General features: G+C 39.1%; 1 protein-coding gene across 1 annotated transcript in view; it reads right to left on the bottom strand.

The window, feature by feature from the left end:
- Positions 1 to 21414, bottom strand: part of LOC103040342 (pappalysin-1) — a 236254-nt gene that overhangs the window by 103644 nt on the left and 111196 nt on the right. Inside the window, exon 11 of the mRNA XM_049465816.1 lies at positions 16063 to 16259. Coding sequence (XP_049321773.1) covers positions 16063 to 16259 — 197 coding nt within the window. The remainder of the gene's footprint in view (positions 1 to 16062; positions 16260 to 21414) is intronic.

Here is a 21414-nt window from a genome sequence, read left to right on the forward strand (position 1 = left end):
CAAAGTCTTCCGCCATGTTGGCGATCCTGAAATCCGAGTCTGTGCAGTAGAGACCAGCTATTGCTAGCTATTGCTCACACAGTCTATGGTCCCGCCCATACAGTCATTGATCCCACCCCGGCTAGGCGAAACCCAGCCCTTTTACAATAACCACACCTTTTTATATGGAGCTGAATAACGTTTTAAAAAAAACGAATTCTGTGGGGATATAAAAATGTAACAATATAAGCAGAGGTCATACTAGCTGTTGCATTTAAATAATGGAGGTAGAATTTCAGTATATTGCGAAAAAAACGTGATTGAAAGTTGACTGTTTTGCCATTGAAACCTATGGGGATGGGTGGGGTTACACAGCTTTCTGAAACCAAACAGCAGGGGGTGCCCGACCTGTGGTGGCTTCACTTTTGAGAGATGACGCTCTGTCCAGCAATACACAGTCTATGGTCTAGATTAACATCCAGTGCATCCAGTTTTTTTTTACTTAGGTGCCTTATAATCCGGTGTAGCTTATGTATGAAAATAGACCAGAAAACAGACATTCATCGGTAGTGCGCCTTATAATACGATATGCCTTACAGTCCCTAAAATACAATAGTAGTTTTCTCACATCTATCCCTTTTAAGAAGAGATTTAAGCTTTAAGAGAGGTTAAGGAGAGAAATCGAAGAGGCAACACATCCAGATCATAACAACTGACTTAATATTTTAATAAGCCTTGGTATCGGGTCTCCCGCAGAGCAGCACAGCAGCTGGAGGTTGCGCTAGGTCAGCAACCGCGAACACACAGTTCGAGATCTTCACAGAGGAGTCGAATGGGCCTGATTTTCTGCTCCGAATTGCTGATTCAGGAACAGCTGCAAAAGCTGGCACCGAGGCAAGGTTCGGATTGAAGAGCGAAAAAAGCACCAACACTTGCTTCCACACAAGCTAAACAAATCATCAACAGGTATCAAGGGTATCTTGGGTTGTCTTGCTGGAGATCCAGCAAGTCCAGATCCGACCCTTGAGGAACTGGGAACCTTGTTCCCTCGTTCATCGTGTGATTAGGCTGTTTACTTTGCTGCGATTTGAAGCGGGAGGGAAGGAACCAACGGAGTTTTTGAAAATCTGACAATACGAGGAGTTTTTGATCCCATTTCATTGACAAACAACCTCATAAGCCTTCTGAAACGTGGCCGCTTGCCTAATGTTCTGGGGCGCATCCAAAGGCAACGTGAAGCACCATCTCACCCAGGCGTCGATCTTCTATCTTCAGGACCGTGGAGCTTTTTTTTTTCTATTGACTGCACTTTCTCTGCACAAATAGATGTCTCCCAGGGAGTGGACATTCGGGGTTTGACATATACTTGCAAATTTGTTTATTTTCCCTGAACACATTGGATAAACTGTGATTTGTTTTTCCTGCAAAAGCCGGGACAAACAGGAAAAGTGCTTGCCAGCTAGCCCCAACATCTGTGAGACATTTGTGGGGAGACCTGAGTGAGGTTCGAGCCTCCATCACGACACACAAGAAGCTCTGCACTGCTCAGAGTGTGCCTCAACCTCAAGACTTGCATGCTTTGGCTCTCCTTCGTCGTGGTTGGTTGGTTCACCACTAAAGACTCCATAACCTGAAGCTTATCTACATGCTCAGTCTATGCCCTATGGCTTTTTTCTGAGCAGTCCGTGTCATTGCATAAGTCGAGCAGAGAAGAAGGTGAAGTTAACCCTTTGAGCCCTAGGCTGCTTTTGTCAGTTCCTCTATTTCAGGTCTTATAACACAGTAATTATATCAGACAGACACATGCCCTGATTTTTTTTACTCCAGAAGCCATACGGCTGCTCAAAAATATAATCATTTAAAATGTAAATGGAAGCAGAATTGTTCTATTTTCCTGGAACTGATCATGTTTTTTTTTTACTCATTGTTGAATGTATAGACTTTAAATATATTCACACCTAAGACATCTTTTCAAAAATGGTTAGACTGGAGTTAAAAACATAAGAATATTGATGATTTGAGTTCATTACATGGATTATTAATTATTACTTTGACAAAATACACGGAGAAACAGCATCAGGCGGATTTATTTATCTTGATAATCAATAATCACACCTCTAGGATACATGTAGATACTAAAAACCTGACACTCAGAGCAGCCTATGCCTTTCAGTATTTTGAGGATCAGGACACACAAAAAAAACTACTACTTAGTAAAAATGTGCAAGTAAAATAAAAACTATATAAAGTAGTGCGCACACCATACCTAGCTTTAGTTTGAGTAAAGCAGGTAGTTTCACACTTTTTCTTTGGACACTTTTGAGTCTTTATTTACTGATATTATTTGGTTTGAAACATCATATAAATATGTTTGAAGCACTAAAGGTAAATAATATTGGTTGGGGAAGGAGATCTCACTTTTTAGGTGTTTTTCTCAATGGGTTTCTTGTAGATTTAGCTTTACTGCACTGGGATGTCATCATTAATTTTAGAAAAATAACCGTATATGGATTATGTTATGTGAAGGGATTCCTGAGTAATTAAGCTGAGAACACAAGATGCGATTTTGGACGGAAAATCCGTCCATAGGGTTCTAAGGGTTAAGTGGCAAAAAGTTGATGAGATCTAAGACCAAAGTTTTAGACGGGAAAGTTACGTCACTTGCGGCTTCCCCTTGTCTGACAGTGCAGAATGCAATAAGCTGGCCTCCATGCTGTTTTTTTTTTGTGGGCACAAAAGCGAAAAGCGCGGCTGGCCGATGACTTCCAGAGAGCATCTTGTTCTTCCACAGCCGCTGGCCATGCTTCCCCAAAATCCCGATGTGTTAACAACCAACCGTGTAAATGGAGGTTGCCTTTTAAAGCCTGGTCTCGTATGGAAAAACCAGATGGTCCTTTTAATGATAATTGAAACAGGAGAAGCCTCTGTGGTATGGCAAAGTCACCATTCCACTTTTCCCTGCTACCGCACTCATCTCAGACGGGAGAGGCATGGCACGGACTTCACTATTTGAGGGTGCACACAGACTAACAAAGTGTGAAGCGGCGGTGGCGGTAGCCGACCAAAGCCCACCCATGCACCAGAATGACTGCTTGAATATACTTTGTAATTACTTGTGTAAAGAAATACAAGAGCGGTTCAAAGGTCAAGTTGCAGGTGTATGTCAAAAAATTGAGACTTGAGAATTGAATATAATTGAAAAGTTATTTTTATTTCAGTAAATCAGTTCCAAATTATATGTATACGTTCTATATAGCGTTTACTTATTTTATTGTTGATGATTATTACGGCTTACAGCCATTAAAAAAAACAAAAACAAAAATCAGCATCTCAGAAAATTTGAATATTATATACAGTAAGACCAATTGGTACTTTTGGTCTCAGTGTGTGCAGTGTGCAAAGTCCTGCTGGAAAATGAAATCCGCATCTCCATAAAAGTTGTCAGCAGCAGAGAGAAGAAGCATGAAGTGCTGTAAGATTTTGTGGGAAAACTAAACTGCACTGACTTTAGACTTGATATAACACAGGATACTTATAGCTAACTGGTTAGCAAACTTATTTTTATAGGTTACAGTACGTTTTGCAATCCTAAGTTAACAAAAACAATTTGAAAATGAAATAGTTACTGGCTGATCAGGGACATCAGAGCAAGTTAAACATATACAAGTTTATTTTCTCAAACCTTGACTATCTATCTAAGCTAGCTAATTCTAAATTTAAGCTAACTGACTGTCACAGGCTGTAATTTATTAAGCACACAGTGGGTTTCATCTGTGTGTTTTGATTCAGAGACGAGTATTTTTAACCAGCTTCTCTACTAGCCCACCGCGCTTCCGCAAAACCAGCAAGCTGATTGGCTGTTTCTCCTAAAAGGCAGAAACCGTCAGAATCTTGAAAAATACCGTGATATGCATTTTTGGCCATACCGCCCAGCACTACCACACACACACAGACATTTGGTACAACCACACACACACTCAAAAACATAGCTGAAAACCATTATCGGAAAGTGACCCATGCAGTGAAATGGGGTGTTACTAATGCGACCTTGCGGCCGCTCAGGCGCTCGCAGAGATTGCTCCGTTAGCCTCAGCATGCAGAGATCTCCAGCGCCTCCGGGGCACTGGGGCTTGCGTCAGCGCTCATTGTGGTACGAGGTTCTCCAGAGAGATCACCTGCCTGAGCCCCAGCACTCCGCTATGCTAACACATGCTTGTTGTTAACCTGAGCGCTGAAGGAGGTGCTGGCGAAAAATTCCCCCCGGGGCCGACGCTGGATAAAAAGCACCGTCCCAGCAGTGTGACTCCGCGAACTAGATGTTCTGTTCGAGTGCCCAAGACATATTACACGGTAGGACTGCACGTCCTCCTCCTCCTCCAGCTCCAGCAGGTGTAGGATGTTGGGCTACCTCGATTAACCTCGCTCTGCACGGACCAGTGGGCGCCGGAGACGGGGCTGTTTAGGAAGGAGATAAATCATCTCAATTATTTGGTGTCACTAGCAATTTTGGGACGTAATTACTCAAGGAATACTATGTGAAAATGTCATTAAAGCTGTTTATTGTGTTCCTGCCCAATGACTTTCACCTTCCTGGAGGAAACGAAGAAGCTGGAAAAGCTTACAATATACTACTGCATCTCATAAACTTAAAATATCACTAAAAATGAATTTATTTGAATGTGAAACTTATATATTATATAGATAATAAGTAATAAACATAAAGTGATGTGTTTTAAGCATTTACATATTTATTTTACTGTTAAAGATTATGGCTTACATTGAATAAAAAAAAGACCAATTGGGACTTTTGGCACTCAGTGTGGGCAGTGTGCCAAATCCTGCTGGAAAATGAAATCCGCATCTCCATAAAAGTTGTCAGGAGAGGGAAGCATGAAGTCCTCTTCCTCCAGACTTCCTCCAGGTTCCTTGATTTCCAATTAAAATGCAAAATTTACTGATGATCAGTGATGGTTTGGAGAGTCATGTCTTTCATCTGCTGGTGTTGATCCACTGTGTTTTATGATCAAGTCTATAGTCAGTGCAGATTTCATTTTCCAGCAGGAGTTGGCACACTGCCCACACTGCTTAAAGTACCTATTTAGCATGTATGTGCGGTAAACAGTGTCTAACGTGTCTCACTGTAAAAGCAAACCAGTCAGCAGATTTTAAGCTTTTTGAGCTTTTTAAACTCTGATGACTCAAAGGGTTTTCCTGACTTATCTCAGGAAGATCAACAATACAGTTTACAGTAAGTTACGCTTACTCAGGGCTGACTTTGGGTGACCGCGCAGCAGATGAAAACAGGTTTGAATCCTAGTAATGGCTCAGCACTGAATGGATAGGCGACCACAGTTTGAAGATATAACGTCTTATGTCTTCTCCTATTATGTAGTTATGATATGTCATAATTCGAATTACAAGTGCCAAGGCAATAATCCAAAAAATATAAAGTTTTTAAGCTTATTAATAGGAGACTATTCATTGTTGTTTTTGAGTAAAGTATTTAAAGAAACTATAGGGTGCACTGTATTATAAGGCATGCTATCAATGAACATCTATTTTATGGTCTATTTTCATACAAAAGGTGCATTAAGCAACACTAGAAAGGATGCCTACAGAAAAGTGAGCATGGGTGTCACCATGTTTCCCTTCTTAAGTAAATAAATCTTTCAAAGTCAAACGAGTGCTGGATGTTAATCTACACAGATTTCTCTGTTGGTTCATCCCACGTAGCTCCTCTCAACACAATAAACGTGCAGACTACAGTCCGATATACTCACCTCTGAACTTCGAAAGAGCTAGCACTGCAGTTAGCAGATGTATACTAATACTGCTGCCTGCTCCAGCCTTAGTGCTGGAGAAACTTTACTGAAACTCCTGTATAACTCTGTACTTTAGCAGAGTGGCTTTACTGCTCTTTAATAACTGACTGGTAGAATGTATACATAAAGCTTATAACCACATTATAAGGTGCACTGTCCACTTTTGGGAAAATTAAAGAACTTTATATGCACCTTATAGTCTAAAAAACTAGGTCTCACTTTATAATAAGTGTCACTAAGTACCATGTAGTTACACGGAAACAATCCATGTAACTACAGTGTAACTACTGATGAAGTACACACTGTTACAGATTAACTACAGAGGTACAGGTTTTGTAACTACACATGTGTATTAAGGTTAATTTTGACTTGTGTAAGTACACATGTGTACCAGGGTGAGTGTACTTACACAAGTAATAGAGCAAGTGTACTTACACATGTGTAACAATGTGTGTGTTCTCAATCAGACCTAATTACGTACTAGACAATAGCTGTTGGATAAATATATACTCAACTTATCACACACATTGTTACACATGTGTAAGTACACTTACTCTATCCCTTGTGTAAGTACACTCACCCTGGTACACATGTGTAATTACACAAGTCAAAATTAACCTTAATACACATGTGTAATTACATAACCTGTACCTCTGTAGTTAATCTGTAACAATGTGTACTTCATCAGTAGTTACACTGTAGTTACATGGATTGTTACCATGTAACTACATAGTACTTAGGGACACTTATTATAAAGTGGGACCAAAAAGGATAATAAACACTTAGAACTTAACTTAAAAACAGGACTGTTAACATAACCAATACGGAAATATTAATTAGAGACGCTTAAAAAACAAAAAAACTAAAAAAAAGATGACACAAATTGTTTGGCTAGTTTACATTGTTGTATTCTGGAATGTAGCATAAACGCGGGAATCCCGACTAAGTAAAGAACTTTCAGAAATGCCAAGACATGATCTCACACCTCCACAATCATGATAATGATCAGCATTGCATAATCAAAGTCCAAACAAAACCTGTGGCTGAGCCGTTTCCTTGACATGGACTTGACACGAGCCATAAATCAAGATGTCAGCATCGCAGTCTCATTCGGGATGATTTATTTTGCAACGGCTGCTCCCAAAGCTGGCGGAGTTATTTCCGTCAACACGACTGTCCTCGACATCATCCGCCATAATGCGCCATCGTCTTAACCTCAAGCTGTGGCCTAGTTTCAAAGCCGAGGGGCTGGAATTTGGAAGGAAATGATCAATAACCATGAAAGATGCCCTTTGACTCTCTGCAGCCTACTGTAAATCTGCGATCTCGCTCATTCTTTTTTTTTTTTTTTTTTTTTTTTTTACAGCTCTCTCCAAAACCAATGGAATGCTGCGCAAAAAAAAATTGCTGGGGCAAACGATGACTTTGAACTCAGTATAGAGCGCTATTTGTCTGTCCGAAATTCCCCCTTGTTCGCCCAGATGAGAGGTCTTCAATAAAGCCTTTTAATAAGGAGGCAGTCGGGTTACTGCTGGTAATCGCGGCGACAAGAGGAATACTCATCAGTGGCACTTTAACTATGCCAAGAGAGGAAGAAACACAAAAAGAACAGAAAGAGAACAGTGAATTGAATTGAATGTCTATTGAATGTCTATTGAATAGTGCGGTTTAACTGCTGCGCCTGCTATTTAACACGTCTAACAAGCGGTCATCATAAAGGAAATCATCTTACAATCTCATGAAATCATCACTGGTATTGTTGCATACTAAATTTAATGCAAACTGTGCATCTGAATATAGAATATGAATATATCCAATAAAGGAACAGAGACTCAACACTGTAAACCCATACGTTGTTTCAACTCAAATGATTTTCTGTTTTAAGTCTTAAGTTTTACATAAAATTGGATATTTCTAAACAATAGTCACCTATTTTGAGTTAGTTGAACATTTGTGGGCACAAATACCGTACTATTCAAACTGAGATCTTTGAGTTGAACCAACTAACTGAGTTTAGTCTGTTTCCATTAACAGCTTCTTTCCCATTGGCTTCTGTCACAATCTATTTGCATACTGGGTGTGTCCAACAGTTTCTGACAGACACTCACCATCAGTGTGATCATAGTGATTCCCCCTCGGCTCCACTGTAAGCCCGGATAAGTTGAATTTACTTAAAACAATTGAGGAAGTTAAGTTAAGTAATGGGTAATGAAAACTTAAGTTAGCATAACTTAGAACATCAAGTTATTACAACTAAAGGGGAACTTGATTTAACTTTTTTTATTTTTGTTATACTGTAAGACCGGATAAGTTAAGTTTACTTAACTTTCTTAAGGCAGCTGGTTTGCTATAATTTTTTTGTTGAATTTGCTTAAAGAATTTGAGGAAACTACTGGTTGCCTTAAAAAAGTTAAGTAATAGGGAATGAAAACTTGAGTTAGCATAACCTAAAACATTGGTACCACTTTAAAATAAGACTACTTTTATAAATGGCTTATAAATGGTTTACAATGAGTTTATTAATGGTTACTTATTAGGTTGTAAATGCCTTAAAAATCATTAATAATCAGTTATAACACATATGTAGAAAGGGCAACAATATAGATGGCTGTGGGTTCACTATTTGACAAACAACAGGTCATTGTTGCTCTGTCTACGTATGTGTTATAACTGATTATTAATGATTTTTAAGGCATTTACAACCTAATTAGTAACCATTAATAAACTCATTGTAAACCATTTATAAACCCTTTGTAAACCTCTGACTGGTGAAAGAGCTAGCGCTGTGGTTAGTGGCTAATACTGCTTCAGCCTTAATGCTGGAGAAACTTTACTTAAACTCTTCCTGGCTTTACTTACTGGCTCCTTAATACCTGACTGGTAGAACTTATTTATAGAGCACTGTCAATTTTGGGAAAACGAAAGGATTTTGAATATATCAAATAAAGGAAAGAACAGTAACACTTTCTATGAATCAGGTATCTATAAAGCATTATAAATGCATTCGCAAAGCTTCATATATTATTCATAATGCTTAATAACACTTGACATAAGCCTTTCTAACTATACATGTACATAAATGTTTGTAATCTCAAACATAAAATGTTATAACACTACAGTATAAAACTTTATATCACAAAGCGATATAATGCATTATAATATATTCCTGTTTGCAGTTCTTAACACTATTGGTCAGACCTGTTTCATAAAGCTTAATAGATGTTGAGTTCACTCACATAATGCTTTATCAAGATCCACAGGGATACCCTCCCTCTAACTGCTATATATGTTGTAATGAAAATCGTTGTGTAAATGCACATAACATCTAATGAACACTTATAAGCGCTTTTCACAGACTTTAGGTCCCACTCAAATGATGAGTTATTTCACATTACCAAAGGCATATAACAAATTATAAAGCTTTATAAGAGCTTTTCACAGACTTTGTTATATTATTTATTATAATTTGTTATATGTCTATGGTAATGTGGAATAACTCATTACTTTACCTAAAGTCTGTGAAAAAAACGCTTATGAAGGTTTATAATTTGTTATATGCCTATGGTAATGTGGAATAACTCATTACTTTACCTAAAGTCTGTGAAAAACACTTATGAAGGTTTATAATTTGTTATATGCATATGGTAATGTGGAATAACTCATTACTTTACCTAAAGTCTGTGAAAAACACTTATGAAGGTTTATAATTTGTTATATGCCTATGGTAATGTGGAATAACTCATTACTTTACCTAAAGTCTGGGAAAAACGCTTATGAAGGTTTATAATTTGTTATATGCCTTTGGTAATGTGGAATAACATCACTTTTAGGAACACTTATAAGTGTTCATTAGATGTTATGTGCATTTACAGAACAGTTTTCTTAATAACATCTAGCAGTAAGAGGGAAGGCATCGCTGTGGACTTTGATAAAAGATTATGTGAAGGAACTCAACATCTATTAAGCTTTATGAAACAGAACTCACCAATAATGTTAAGAACAGCAAATGCAAATGTGTTATAATGCATTATATGGTTTTGTGGTATAAAGCTTTATACTGTGGTGTTATAACGTTTTATGTTTGCGATTATAAACATTTTTGTATGAAAACGCTTATAAAGTCTGTGAAAAACGCTTTTGAAGGTTTATAATTTGTTATATGCCTATGGTAATGTGGAATAACATCACTTTTAGGAACACGTATAAGTGTTCATTAGATTTTATGTGCATTTACAGAACAGTTTTCTTAATAACATATACCAGTTAGAGGGAAGGCATCGCTGTGGACTTTATGTGAAGAAACTCAACATCTATTAAGCTTTATGAAACAGAACTCGCCAATAATGTTAAGAACAGCAAATGTAAATATGTTATAATGCATTATATCGTTTTGTGCTGTAAAGCTTTATACCGTGGTGTTATAACGTTTTATAAAATTTGGGATTATAAAACATTTATGTATAGCTAGAAAGGCTTATGTTGAGGGTTATAAAGCATTATGAATGGTTTATGAAGCTGTTACCGAAAGAACTACTGGAATATTGATTGGCTATATGGGAAAGATATGTTACAGATAGATTTGATACAATCTAAAACTCCTTTTTTTTACTTTTTTTTTGATGCTGAGTCAGTTGTACTTGGCGCAAAACAAAGACGCACTGTGTGCCCTTTTCTTTCAGACACACTGTAGCCTCTTTACCCCACAGCCTCACTGTCTCTATTGTGAAATCCCAGTGCTTTGTATGAATGTGTAAAACATGTGCGATGTACAAAAAAAAAAAAAATCTCAAAAAAGGCTCAATTCCTCCATCGCTGATGTCGTAAAACTCAAGAACTGCTGTTAGGAAGGCAGGGAGGCAGGGAGGCATTGACAATAGACAGATTATCAACCTTGGCCTTGGCCTTGGTCGGCATCAGTTCGGGAAGTTGAGCATGGTGGCTTTCTGTATATTTTCATATCCAAGTGCGCAACCTGCTCGCTGCATGCCCTGGGATTCAGACTCCCCCTAACAAACCAGCCTCCCAGATTTTCTGGAAGCAGTTTTCAGGAATGTCACGGTCCACACACGCTCTAAAGAGGCCGATGTAACTTCAGCGCTGACGTTGGGACGAGTTAAACAGCTTGAATGGCGCGGGTCAAGACAATGAGCGTGTAAAAATCGGTAACGGTGCCGGTGGGTTGCTGTCGCTAAGCCAGGCCAAGAACATTTCTGTCCAGCCCACACAGACTGAGAGCAAGAAAGACATCCTGTTCTTTCTACTTCAGATATACACACTCATACACACATTTACACACATACACAGAATGGCTTTAAAGTGTCTGATGGCGACAGGTTTCAACTTAAAAATAATTATCAAATTTTCTGCACTATACCTTATGTATTAATTCTACCAGTCAGGTATTAAGGAGCAGTAAAGCCACTCCTCTGAAGTACAGCGTTATACATGAGTTTCAGTGAAGTTTCTCCAGCACCAAGGCTGGAGCAGTATTAGCATCAGCAGCTAACTGTGCTAAGCGCTAGCTCTTTCACAGTTCAGAGGTAAGAAGTATCAGCCTGTAATCTGCGCATCTACCAACAAAAAACAAGCCGTTTACTAGCACTAACTGCAGCTAATGTTTAGCTGCTAATGCTAATGCTGCTGCACATAGCCTTAGTGGAAATCTGGAAATCTAAGCTTACTGTAAATAAACATAAGCACATCGCAACGTTACTCATCTAAATAAACAGTTTTTTCAGGAGAATAATCTGTGTAGACCGACATCCAGCACTCATTTGACTTTAAAAGCAATTTTTTTTTTGTTTTTTTTTTTTAACCCTTTTAGACCTGAATTATGTGCCAGTGATAAAAAAAAGAAATATTAATAATCATAACGCTGTTTTCTGTCTGTAATGCACACAAAATCATTAAAAATCATTAAAACGTGAAAATAATAATAATAATAGAAATAATAATAACTGTTTTTATGTCTATTCGATTGGAAATACATGGTTAACATGTAAAAAAAATAAAAAAAAATATTTTATGTTAACATAAAAAAATCATATCAAATTAGTAAAAAAAATATTTCAAATCTTTTGAATTGGCTCTTTGGCTCTTTTTCCAGTGTTCCAGTGCAGTGGGCGGGGCTAAGCTATTGTTTCATTGGCTTATAAATCTTTTTATTGGCTAATTTATAGTTTATTCTGAACAAAAAAAAACAGCTCTCAATTAAGAGCAAGAGCAATTGAAAAAATAAGAAAATACATTATTTTGCCAATTGTAATGGACACAAGGTGCAAAAGGGTAAAAAAAAATAAAAATTGCTTACTTAGCATAACTGTACTGAACTTACTTACCAAACCCCCCCACCACCAACCAGCAGAGAGACCTGCTAAATTAGAAGGAAAACATGGCGACACCCCTGTTCCTTACTAGTGTTGCATAATGCGCCTTATAATCCAGTGCGCCTTATGGAAGAAAATAGACCAGAAAATACATTCCCATTGACAGTGCGTCTTATAATACCTTAGTGCAAAAAATATGGTAAATGTGTATAGTGTATAAATATGTGTTTTTGTGTGTTCTTGCATTCGGTTCTCCCTGTGATAAAACATTTTCTCATTTGACCTAAAAGGCTGTGTTTTCTTCACAGCAGATAGCTAGCAGCCATGGCTGCAGGCCCGTTGGCATCTTCCACAGACACAGTTCACCGTCCTTCCCCTCCACACGCCTCCCTCCACTCCTCTCCTCCATCCGGGCTGATCCCTATCGACTAACCTCCATCCCCACGGGGGAACTGGCTCAACACGGCCTTTGAACAGGGAACAGGACCCTGCCCGAGACCTTCTGAAGGTGGGGACACAACAATCGGTGAAAACAACCGGAAACAGGCAGAAGACATGGCAGTGTGTGCAGGTACCTTTGACGGAATCATCAAAAGCACCAGATAGCGGAGGGCAGGGCTGTGTTTACCACACGGCTACTTCTAAAGGCATCTCGGCCTCACATGTGGCCTCAGATTTGATTAGAGCTGATGTGATAGGCTGTAGATATGGCATCTCAAAGCCACTTGACGGAATGATGACGTGGTTCGGGTCCTCAGAAGTGAGCGCCAATTGAGTCCCCAATTGTTGTACTTTCTACTTTGCAATATTATGCAATTTTCTACCCAATTTGAAAGGGCAATTACTCAACCACTAGCAAAGTAAAGTGTTACCAAAGTTACCAAAAAATTATGATCATTACTAGTTGACTGTTGGAAGCGAGTCAGGGAAAATGCATGGTGATTGACCATCGTGATAGATGGCTAACCCTTTAAACCCCATATATATATATATATATATATATATATATATATATATATATATATATATATATATATATATATATATCAGAAGACACTGAGCTGCTCAAACAATGTCATCATTTAAGATGGAAATGCTTTTAGAATTTTTAAATCTTAATGGAAATTGATCATGTTTGATCAAAATTTTACTTTTATTTTATTTTATACTTATTTTTAAATGTACAGACTTAAAATCTATTCACACAAGCCTTTTCTTTTCAGTAATAGTGAGATTAGAGTGTATATAAGTTGAAAGAATAAGGAGTTTGATGATCATTATATTAATTATATGGATTATTAGTGTGACAGAATACATGCAAACAGCACCAGGCGTATTTAATAATTAATTTATTTTTTCTTGATATTCCCGCCTCTAGGATGCAGATTGCTAAGACCTTGACAGTCATAGCAGGCTAAGAGTTTGAGTAATTTGTTCAGGGCCAATATGGCCGATATTTTTATCTAATGAATGTGATTTAGTACACTGGATCTTTACTGTATATCGGCTGCTTATAATGAAAGAATAAAGCATAAAAATATGGAAATATGACACCTCAGTTCATTGCAAGGTCAGTGCTAATTTTAGAAAAAATAGGGTTTCCTGTTTGTCACAATGTATAAATCATGTTGGTGCGTTGACATACAGGGGTTGGACAATGAAATTGAAACTAATTTATTGTGGTGACGGACAGTTCTGGTGGAAACAGGAGAGTTGAGGAGCACATTGAATTCTGCCGTGATTTGATCAGCCGTGGTTTTATGTTTTTTGGATACAATCGGGGTTAGCACCCGAACATCCCTTTCAGACAGCTTCCTCTTACAGCGTCCACAGTTAATCCTGTTGGATGTGGTTGGTCCTTCTGGTGTTATGCTGACATTACCCTGGATACCGTGGTTCTTGATGCATCACAAAGACTTGCTGTCTCGGTCACAGATGCGCCAGCAAGACGTGCACCAACAATTTGTCCTCTTTTGAACTCTGGTATGTCACCCATAATGTTGTGTGCATTGCAATATTTTGAGTAAAACTGTGCTCTTACCCTGCAAACTGAACCTTCACACTCTGCTCTTACTGGTGCAATAATGTGCAATTAATGAAGATTGAACACCAGGCTGCTCCAATTTAGCCATGAAACCTCCCACACTAAAATGACCAAGGGTTAAACAACATAAAACATGACATAAAGAAAGTTCTGGATAAAACTAAATAAAGAAAGTACTGTCTGCACTACATATCAACCATCTAATAGCATCACCTTCCAAGCAGAGGAGATATTTTAAGAGGCCACCGCTGACAAGAATGAAGAGGACTGTGAGCTCGGTGTTCCCGAAGCAGTTAACGTAAAATAAACTGCCGTCATTTTATCCGCCCAGTGCTTACGAGGCAGATGTGTTGTATCTCCTATATCATGTGGCTTCAGATGCTCTCATCTGTCTCTCTCCTCCGTGGCTTTGATTTTCCTAGCCGAGCGTATCTCTCCAGGCACCCCCGAGTCTCGGAGCGACTGCAACTGGCTTGTGGCTGGAACACGGCCAGGACACGAGTGCGCGAGGGCTGTCTGACACCAGGATCGGTGTGTAATTTCCAGTGAGGGACACTTTTAGTGTCCTCTTCCCTTTGGAAGATGTTATTTCCAGGCTTACAAGCGCCGAAAGAAAGCGTGTATTCATCCTAGGCCTGAAGTTTCTCAAATAAAAAAGACACCCCTGTTATCCATGCACAGACAGAAAGGCTAAGAATCTGTCTGCCACGAGGAGGAGCTAATGAAACAGATATTAAGTCATAAAAGCAAAGAAAGGATGATATAATAAAGTCACATTCCTTGCTATGAGATTTTAGGGTGGTGCAAAACCCTAAAAAAGTTATAATATGATAATACATTTATAAGGAACTATACGGAAAGTTAGACCAGTCTGGGAGTGGGTTTACCTAGTGTCTCTAAGAACCAGGACTTCACTCATATGATATAGATTGTCCCACCCACCCATTGCTACTCAGCTGTATATCCCAGTATATCACTGGTGATGCCTAAAAACATAGAGGGTAGGAAAGCACAGCGACTTGGTTCTGATACATCAGCTCACAGATGCCAGATGAGGGGAAAGAGCGCCATCAACCCACCCAGAGAGAGCAAGGCCAATTGTGCTCTCTCAGGGCTCCGGCAGCTGATGGTGAACTGCATGACCGGGATTCGAGCCAGCAATCTCCCGATTATCGTGGCAATCTCCCGCTGTACCACTTAGGCATGACCACCATGACCAGAGTGGTTGACCAGCATGACCTTCATGACTATGCAGTCTGACTTTATAACAAACATTAATGAAATGAAACAGGTGGTTATAAAGGGCTTACTGATGAGACAGCTTGGTCAGATTGGTCTCACTGATATGACAGCATAATTAAATTGGTCTTAATAATAGGACAGCATGGTCAGATTGGTCTCTCTGGGTGGGTACAGTAGATGGCGCTCTTTCCCCAATCATTACTAGGGTGATGTCAATCAGTACAAGGCATCTGTGAGCTGATGTATCAGAACCGAGTCTACTCTGTCTATTGGCTAGAGTTTGATTGCTGTTCAAAGAACACCACTTCCTGGAGTAGTGCTGGTTTAACATTGATTGACAAGGTTGTGGGTTCAATACCTGTACTCAACAAGCTCCCAATGTTGGGCCCTAGATGAAGACCCTAAAACCCCTTGCATCCTGGGCAACTCCAAAAACTTTCCACGGTAATGCATGCATGGATGCAGGACACAGCATTGAGTTTCTGAAGACAGGGTTGTGGGGTTGATACCCAGGTTTGACAAGTTGCCACAGTTGGGCCCCTGAGAAAGACCCTTAACTTTGACTGCTCTCTGGTGATTTCAGCAAAGACTACCATACCTACCATTGCATATTTTGCTTTATGGAGATGGAGCATGAAAATTTGCTTACCTTAGTGATGGCGGGGTATCCGGCAGCTACATCGGCAGGGCAGTACAGCCTTTCTTCATGAGATGCCTCCACTGAAGTGGCCCATTGGTCCAGGAACCCACTAGGGGTGTAGAGCCCACAGTCCTTCACACTGGTCTCTCGTTCAAAGTCCTCGCACACCCCATCACCATCATAGTAGTAGCACATGCTGGGCTCATCTGCAGGTGAGAGCAAATAAAAGTGAGATAGAAGGAGAGAGAATGAGATAAAGTACAAGGTTATAAACTATACATGGGCAAAAGTAACAGGAAACTCCTCATTACCATTGGCTGGAAAACAAGCCATGCATGAATTTATAACAAACATTAATGAAATGAAACAGGTGGTTTTAAAGGACTTACTGATGAGACAGCTTGGTCAGATTGGTCTCACTGATAAGACAGCATAATTAAATTGGTCTCATTAATAGGACAGCATGGTCAGATTGGTCTCTTTGATGGGACAGCATGGTTAAACTGATCTCATTGATTGGCCACCGTGTTGAGACTGGTCAAAATTATGGACCAACATGATCAGATTGGTCATAATGATGGGCCAGTATGGTGAGACTGGTCATAATTATGGACCAACATGATCAGATTGGTCATAATGATGGGAAAGCATGGTGAGATTGGTATTAACTCTGAACCAACATAATCAAATTGGTCATAATATTGGGCCAGTATGGTGACATTGGTCATAATTCTGGACTAACATGACCAAATTAGTCATAATGATGGGTCGGCATGGTGAGACTGGTCATAATTCTGGACCAACATGACCACAACTGGTCATAATGATGGGCCAGCATGATCAGATTGGTCATGTTGTTGGGTCGCCATGATAACATTGTGCATACTGGTTGACTAGCATGGTCAGACTAGCCATACTGTTGGGGAAACATGGTCATAGATTGGTCAATATTGGTCATACTTGTGGGAAAGCATGGTCAAATTGGTAAAACTGCTTCTCCAAGGTGGTCAGTAGGCAATAAGCATGACCACAGTGGTCATGTTGGTCAATTAACATAAAAATCAGACTGACCAACTAGCTTGCCAAGGTTGGTCATGCTGGTAGACCAAGCTAAACCATCAAATTATATCAATAACCAACCCTATGCTGGCCAAGAACTAACCTGTCCACCTCTATCTTAGCCATCTAGATCAGCTTAAACTGGCCAGTCTGATTTTGTTTTTGAGCAGGGATGTTTCTACTGGACACAACTCTAGACATAAATGTCCAACCAAAATCCCTCTGCACTCCATCAGTATGAGGCGGGAACAGGAGTTTGAACCCGTTGACATGCAGAGTGGGAAAAAAGGAAGAAAAAGGGGCTGGGAGGGGAAGGCGAGGAATTCAACTGCCAGTAGACAGCAGTAGGTGCTTTCAGAAACAATGCCTTTCTGGTGTGATCCCTCACTTTTCTCCACTCCATTACTCCAAGAAGAGAGAAAAGAAAGAAAAAGGCAAACTAGTGTGTCCTCACTGCCAAATCAGTATTGTTGTAGGCTGGGTCAAAGGGGTACATAACGTGTATACATGTATTATACATATAAACATTTAATTTATTTTTAGTAAAAAAAAAAAATAACACTATTGGCATGTTTTGTACATGTTAGAAAAGTGCTTCAGATTACATCTCCCAAAACTCCCATTTGATCACCCAGACCTTTATACATTGTGAGGTGTTATCTTGTGAGTGAGGCTGAACACCAGCCACACTAACAACAGCAAGGCAACATGAATTAGTTAATTTATACCCAGAATTCTTCATAGAAGGCATTACCACCTACACTGTAAACCCTAAAAAGTTATTCAGTCTACTCAAATCATTTGAGGTAATTTATTGAGAAACAAGTTCATAATCAAGAATTCAGTTTTAAGAGTTCAGAAATAATATTTGGTGGAATTAATCACAGTTTTCATGCATCTCGGCATGTTCTCCTCCACCAGTCTTACACACTGCTTTTGGATAACTTTATGCCGCTCCTGGTGCAAAAATTCAAGCAGTTCAGTTTGGTTTGATGGCTTGTGATCATCCATCTTCCTCTTGATTATATTCCAGAGGTTTTCAATTTGGTTGAATCAAAGAAACTTGTCATTTTTAAGTGATCTATTATCTCTTATTAATTTTTAATTATATATGTTTACTCTTTGTAATTATGTTTTAACAGTGTTTATATTGAAAAAGGTATGCTTGTGGAAGTTTTTGGTTTGGGTCTCCACAGAGGGGACTGGAAAAAAGGTGGAAAACAAAACCCTGAAGAGATGCGAAAAAAAGGGCGGGAAAAAGAAGAAAGGAAACGCCAGAAAATGGCATGTACAGACGAAATGGCTTCCTTTTCAAATCTCTTTGCTTCTTTTGAGATCTTTTCTTTTCTTTTCTTACACCCTCTGTTACCGGTCACCCCTCTACAAGGGTGCTACAGGGAATGAGTGGTTTGACTGGGGTTTATATAGAGTGCTGCACAGGTGCGGCTGGTTGCCACTGATCACCGCTGGGGATTCTGGGAATTTGAGTTTCGGGACCCAACTCCTCTTATTTTTTCCCCCTGTTGCCCAGCTTTTCTGCTGGTGACCAGTGATGAAGCACTGCCAATCACAGACCGTTGTCAGATTCCTAACAGAACCTGGATTAAGTGCTAAAGATAATACAAATTTCAATCTATAGTTTCAGTCTATAGAAGTCGAGGTTTCTCATTTCTTGATGTCACTGCAAACAAAGGCAATGGCGGCTGGCTGACAGATGCTGATAGATGATCTGGATGGTACACAATTCGACAAAATGTCCATCTTTCTTATCTCAGTCCAATGATTTGTCCTTCTCAAAGTCTGTCAACTGGTCTAAACGTCTTTGAGTCTATGGTAGAGGCATGTCTAGCAGTCAATAGTCTTTCACCAAGAGGTGCACTACCCAAAAGTACCCTCAGAGAGCATGCTGGGTTACACTGTAAATCTGATATGTGGAGAAATTCCAAACACAAGTCTGGGATTCTGCAAAAAAAAGAACAAGACGAATGCAGAAAGAAAAAGAAGAAGAAAAAGAGAACCAGAGAAACAGGATCTGATTAATTTGTTAGATCACAATCTATCGACTTTATTTAGAGTAGAGGGAAAGAGAGAGAGAGAGACAGACAGACAGAGAAAGAGAGAGAGAAAAAGAGAGAGAGAGAGAGAGATGGCTTTTCCAGATGCTGCTGTTGTTTCCCGAAGAAATCTTTCACTCAGTCTTCATCTTCCTTCTGCCTCCATCTCCATCTGTCCATTCCTGTCTCTTTTTCTCATGCTCTCTCTCTCTCTTTCTTTTGCTCTTTCACTCTTTATTTTTCCTCCCCCGGCTTGCCCACTACTCACGCTCACATTCTCTCCATCCTTCCGTCGCTCTCTCAATCTTTCTTCACTTTATCTTCCCTGCATTACGTCCACTCTCTCTCTTTCTCTCTCTCACTTGCTCTGCCTCCTATTGTCATCCTTTTCTTCCTTGATTTCTCTCTTAATTTCTCTCTTAATTTCTCTTTTAATATTTTTTTCTCACCTTCTTTTCTCTTTATTTCTTGATCTGCTCTCTTGCTATTTCTTTTTGTCTTTCTCACTCTTTTGTTCTTTGACTCTTTTTCTTTTTCTCTTATCTCATCTTCATCATTCTTTCTTTGACTCTTACTTTTATTTTCCCTCTTGCACACGCACCCTCTCTCTTGCTCTGTCACTCTCTCATGCTCTATCGCTTTTTATATCTTTCTGTCTTTCTCTACCTCTCACACTTTTTTGTCTTTGACTTTCTTTTACATTCCAGCTTTCTCCATCTTTTCTTTCCCCCTTTTCTTATATACTCTCTAACAGCATAATTCTGTCTTTCTTACCTTTCTTTTACATTCTTTCTCCCTGTCTCTTTCTTTCTCTCTCACTCTTTTTTGACTCTTTCTCTCAGTGTCCCTTGGCTTGCTCTTTCACTTTCACGTTATTTTCTTTTCACAACTTCTTTTCACAACTTCTTTTCTTTTTTCCCCACTTTCTCCTCTGTAGCTCTTCCTCTCTCTCTCTTGTTCTCTCTCTTGATCTCTCACCCTCTTGTTCTATCACACTATTACATATTTTTTTTATCTTTCTCTTCCTCTCTTATATTCTTCTATCTTTGACTTTGTCTTTGATTTTACATTGCAGCTTTCTCCATCTTTCTTTTGCTTACTCTTTGACATCTGTTTTTTTCCTCCTCTTTTCCCACTTTCTCTTTTTCTCTCTCTCTTGCTCTATCACTTTTTACATCTTTTTGTCTTTCTGTCCCTCTCTCACGTTCTTCTGTCTTTGACCTTCTTTTACGTTTCAGCTTACTCCATCTTTCTTTGGGTTAATCTTAGGAAAATCTGCTTTTTTTTCTCCTCTTTTTCTTATCTCTTCTTTAACAGTATCATTCTGTCTTTCCTATCTCTCTCTCTGTCTCTCTTTCTCTGTCTCTCTGTCTCTCTCTCTCTCTGTCTCACTCTCCCTCTCTCTTTCTGTCTCCCACTCTTTCTTTCTTTGACTCTTGCTCTTTCTTTTCCCACTTTCTCTCTCTCTTTCTCTATCACTTTTTACATATTTTTGTCTTTCTGTCCCTCTCTCACTTTCTTCTGTCTTTTATGTTCCAGATTTCTCCGTATTTTTTGGGTTAACCCTAAGAAAATCTGCTTTGTTTTCTCCTCTTTTTCTTATCTCTTCTTTAACAGCATCATTCTGTCTTTTCTACCTCTCTCTCTCCTTCTCTCTCTTTATTTCTCTCTCTCTCTCTCACTCTCCCTGTCTCTCAATATTTCTTTCTTTGACTCTTTCTCTCAGTTTTTTGGCTTGCTCTGTCTTTTCACACTCTCTCTCTCTTGCTCTATCCCTTTTTACATATTTTTATCTTTCTTTCACTCTCTTACTTTATTCTGTCTTTGACTTTCTATTATGTTCCAGATTTCTCCATCTTTCTTTGGGTTAATCCTAAGAAAATCTGCTTTGTTTTCTCCTCTTTTTCTTATCTCTTCTTTAACAGCATCAGTCTGTCTTTCCTACCTTCCCCCCTCTCTCTCTCTCATTCTGTCTCTCTCTCTCTTTCTTTCCTTGACTCAGTTTCTTTTGGCTTGCGTTTCCTAACTTCTTTTTTTGTTTTCTTCTTTTCACTTTCTCTTCTCTCTTTCTTTCTCTATCACTTTTACATATTCCTGTCTGTCTGTCCCTCTCTCACTTTGTTCTGTCTTTGACTTTCTTTTATGTTCCAGATATCTCCATCTTTTTTTGGGTTAACCCTAAGAAAATCTGCTTTGTTTTCTCCTCGTTTACTTATCTCTTCTTTAACAGCATCATTCTGTCTTTTCT

This window comes from Astyanax mexicanus, chromosome 1 (assembly GCF_023375975.1).
Source record: "Astyanax mexicanus isolate ESR-SI-001 chromosome 1, AstMex3_surface, whole genome shotgun sequence".
Classification (NCBI taxonomy): domain Eukaryota; kingdom Metazoa; phylum Chordata; class Actinopteri; order Characiformes; family Acestrorhamphidae; genus Astyanax; species Astyanax mexicanus.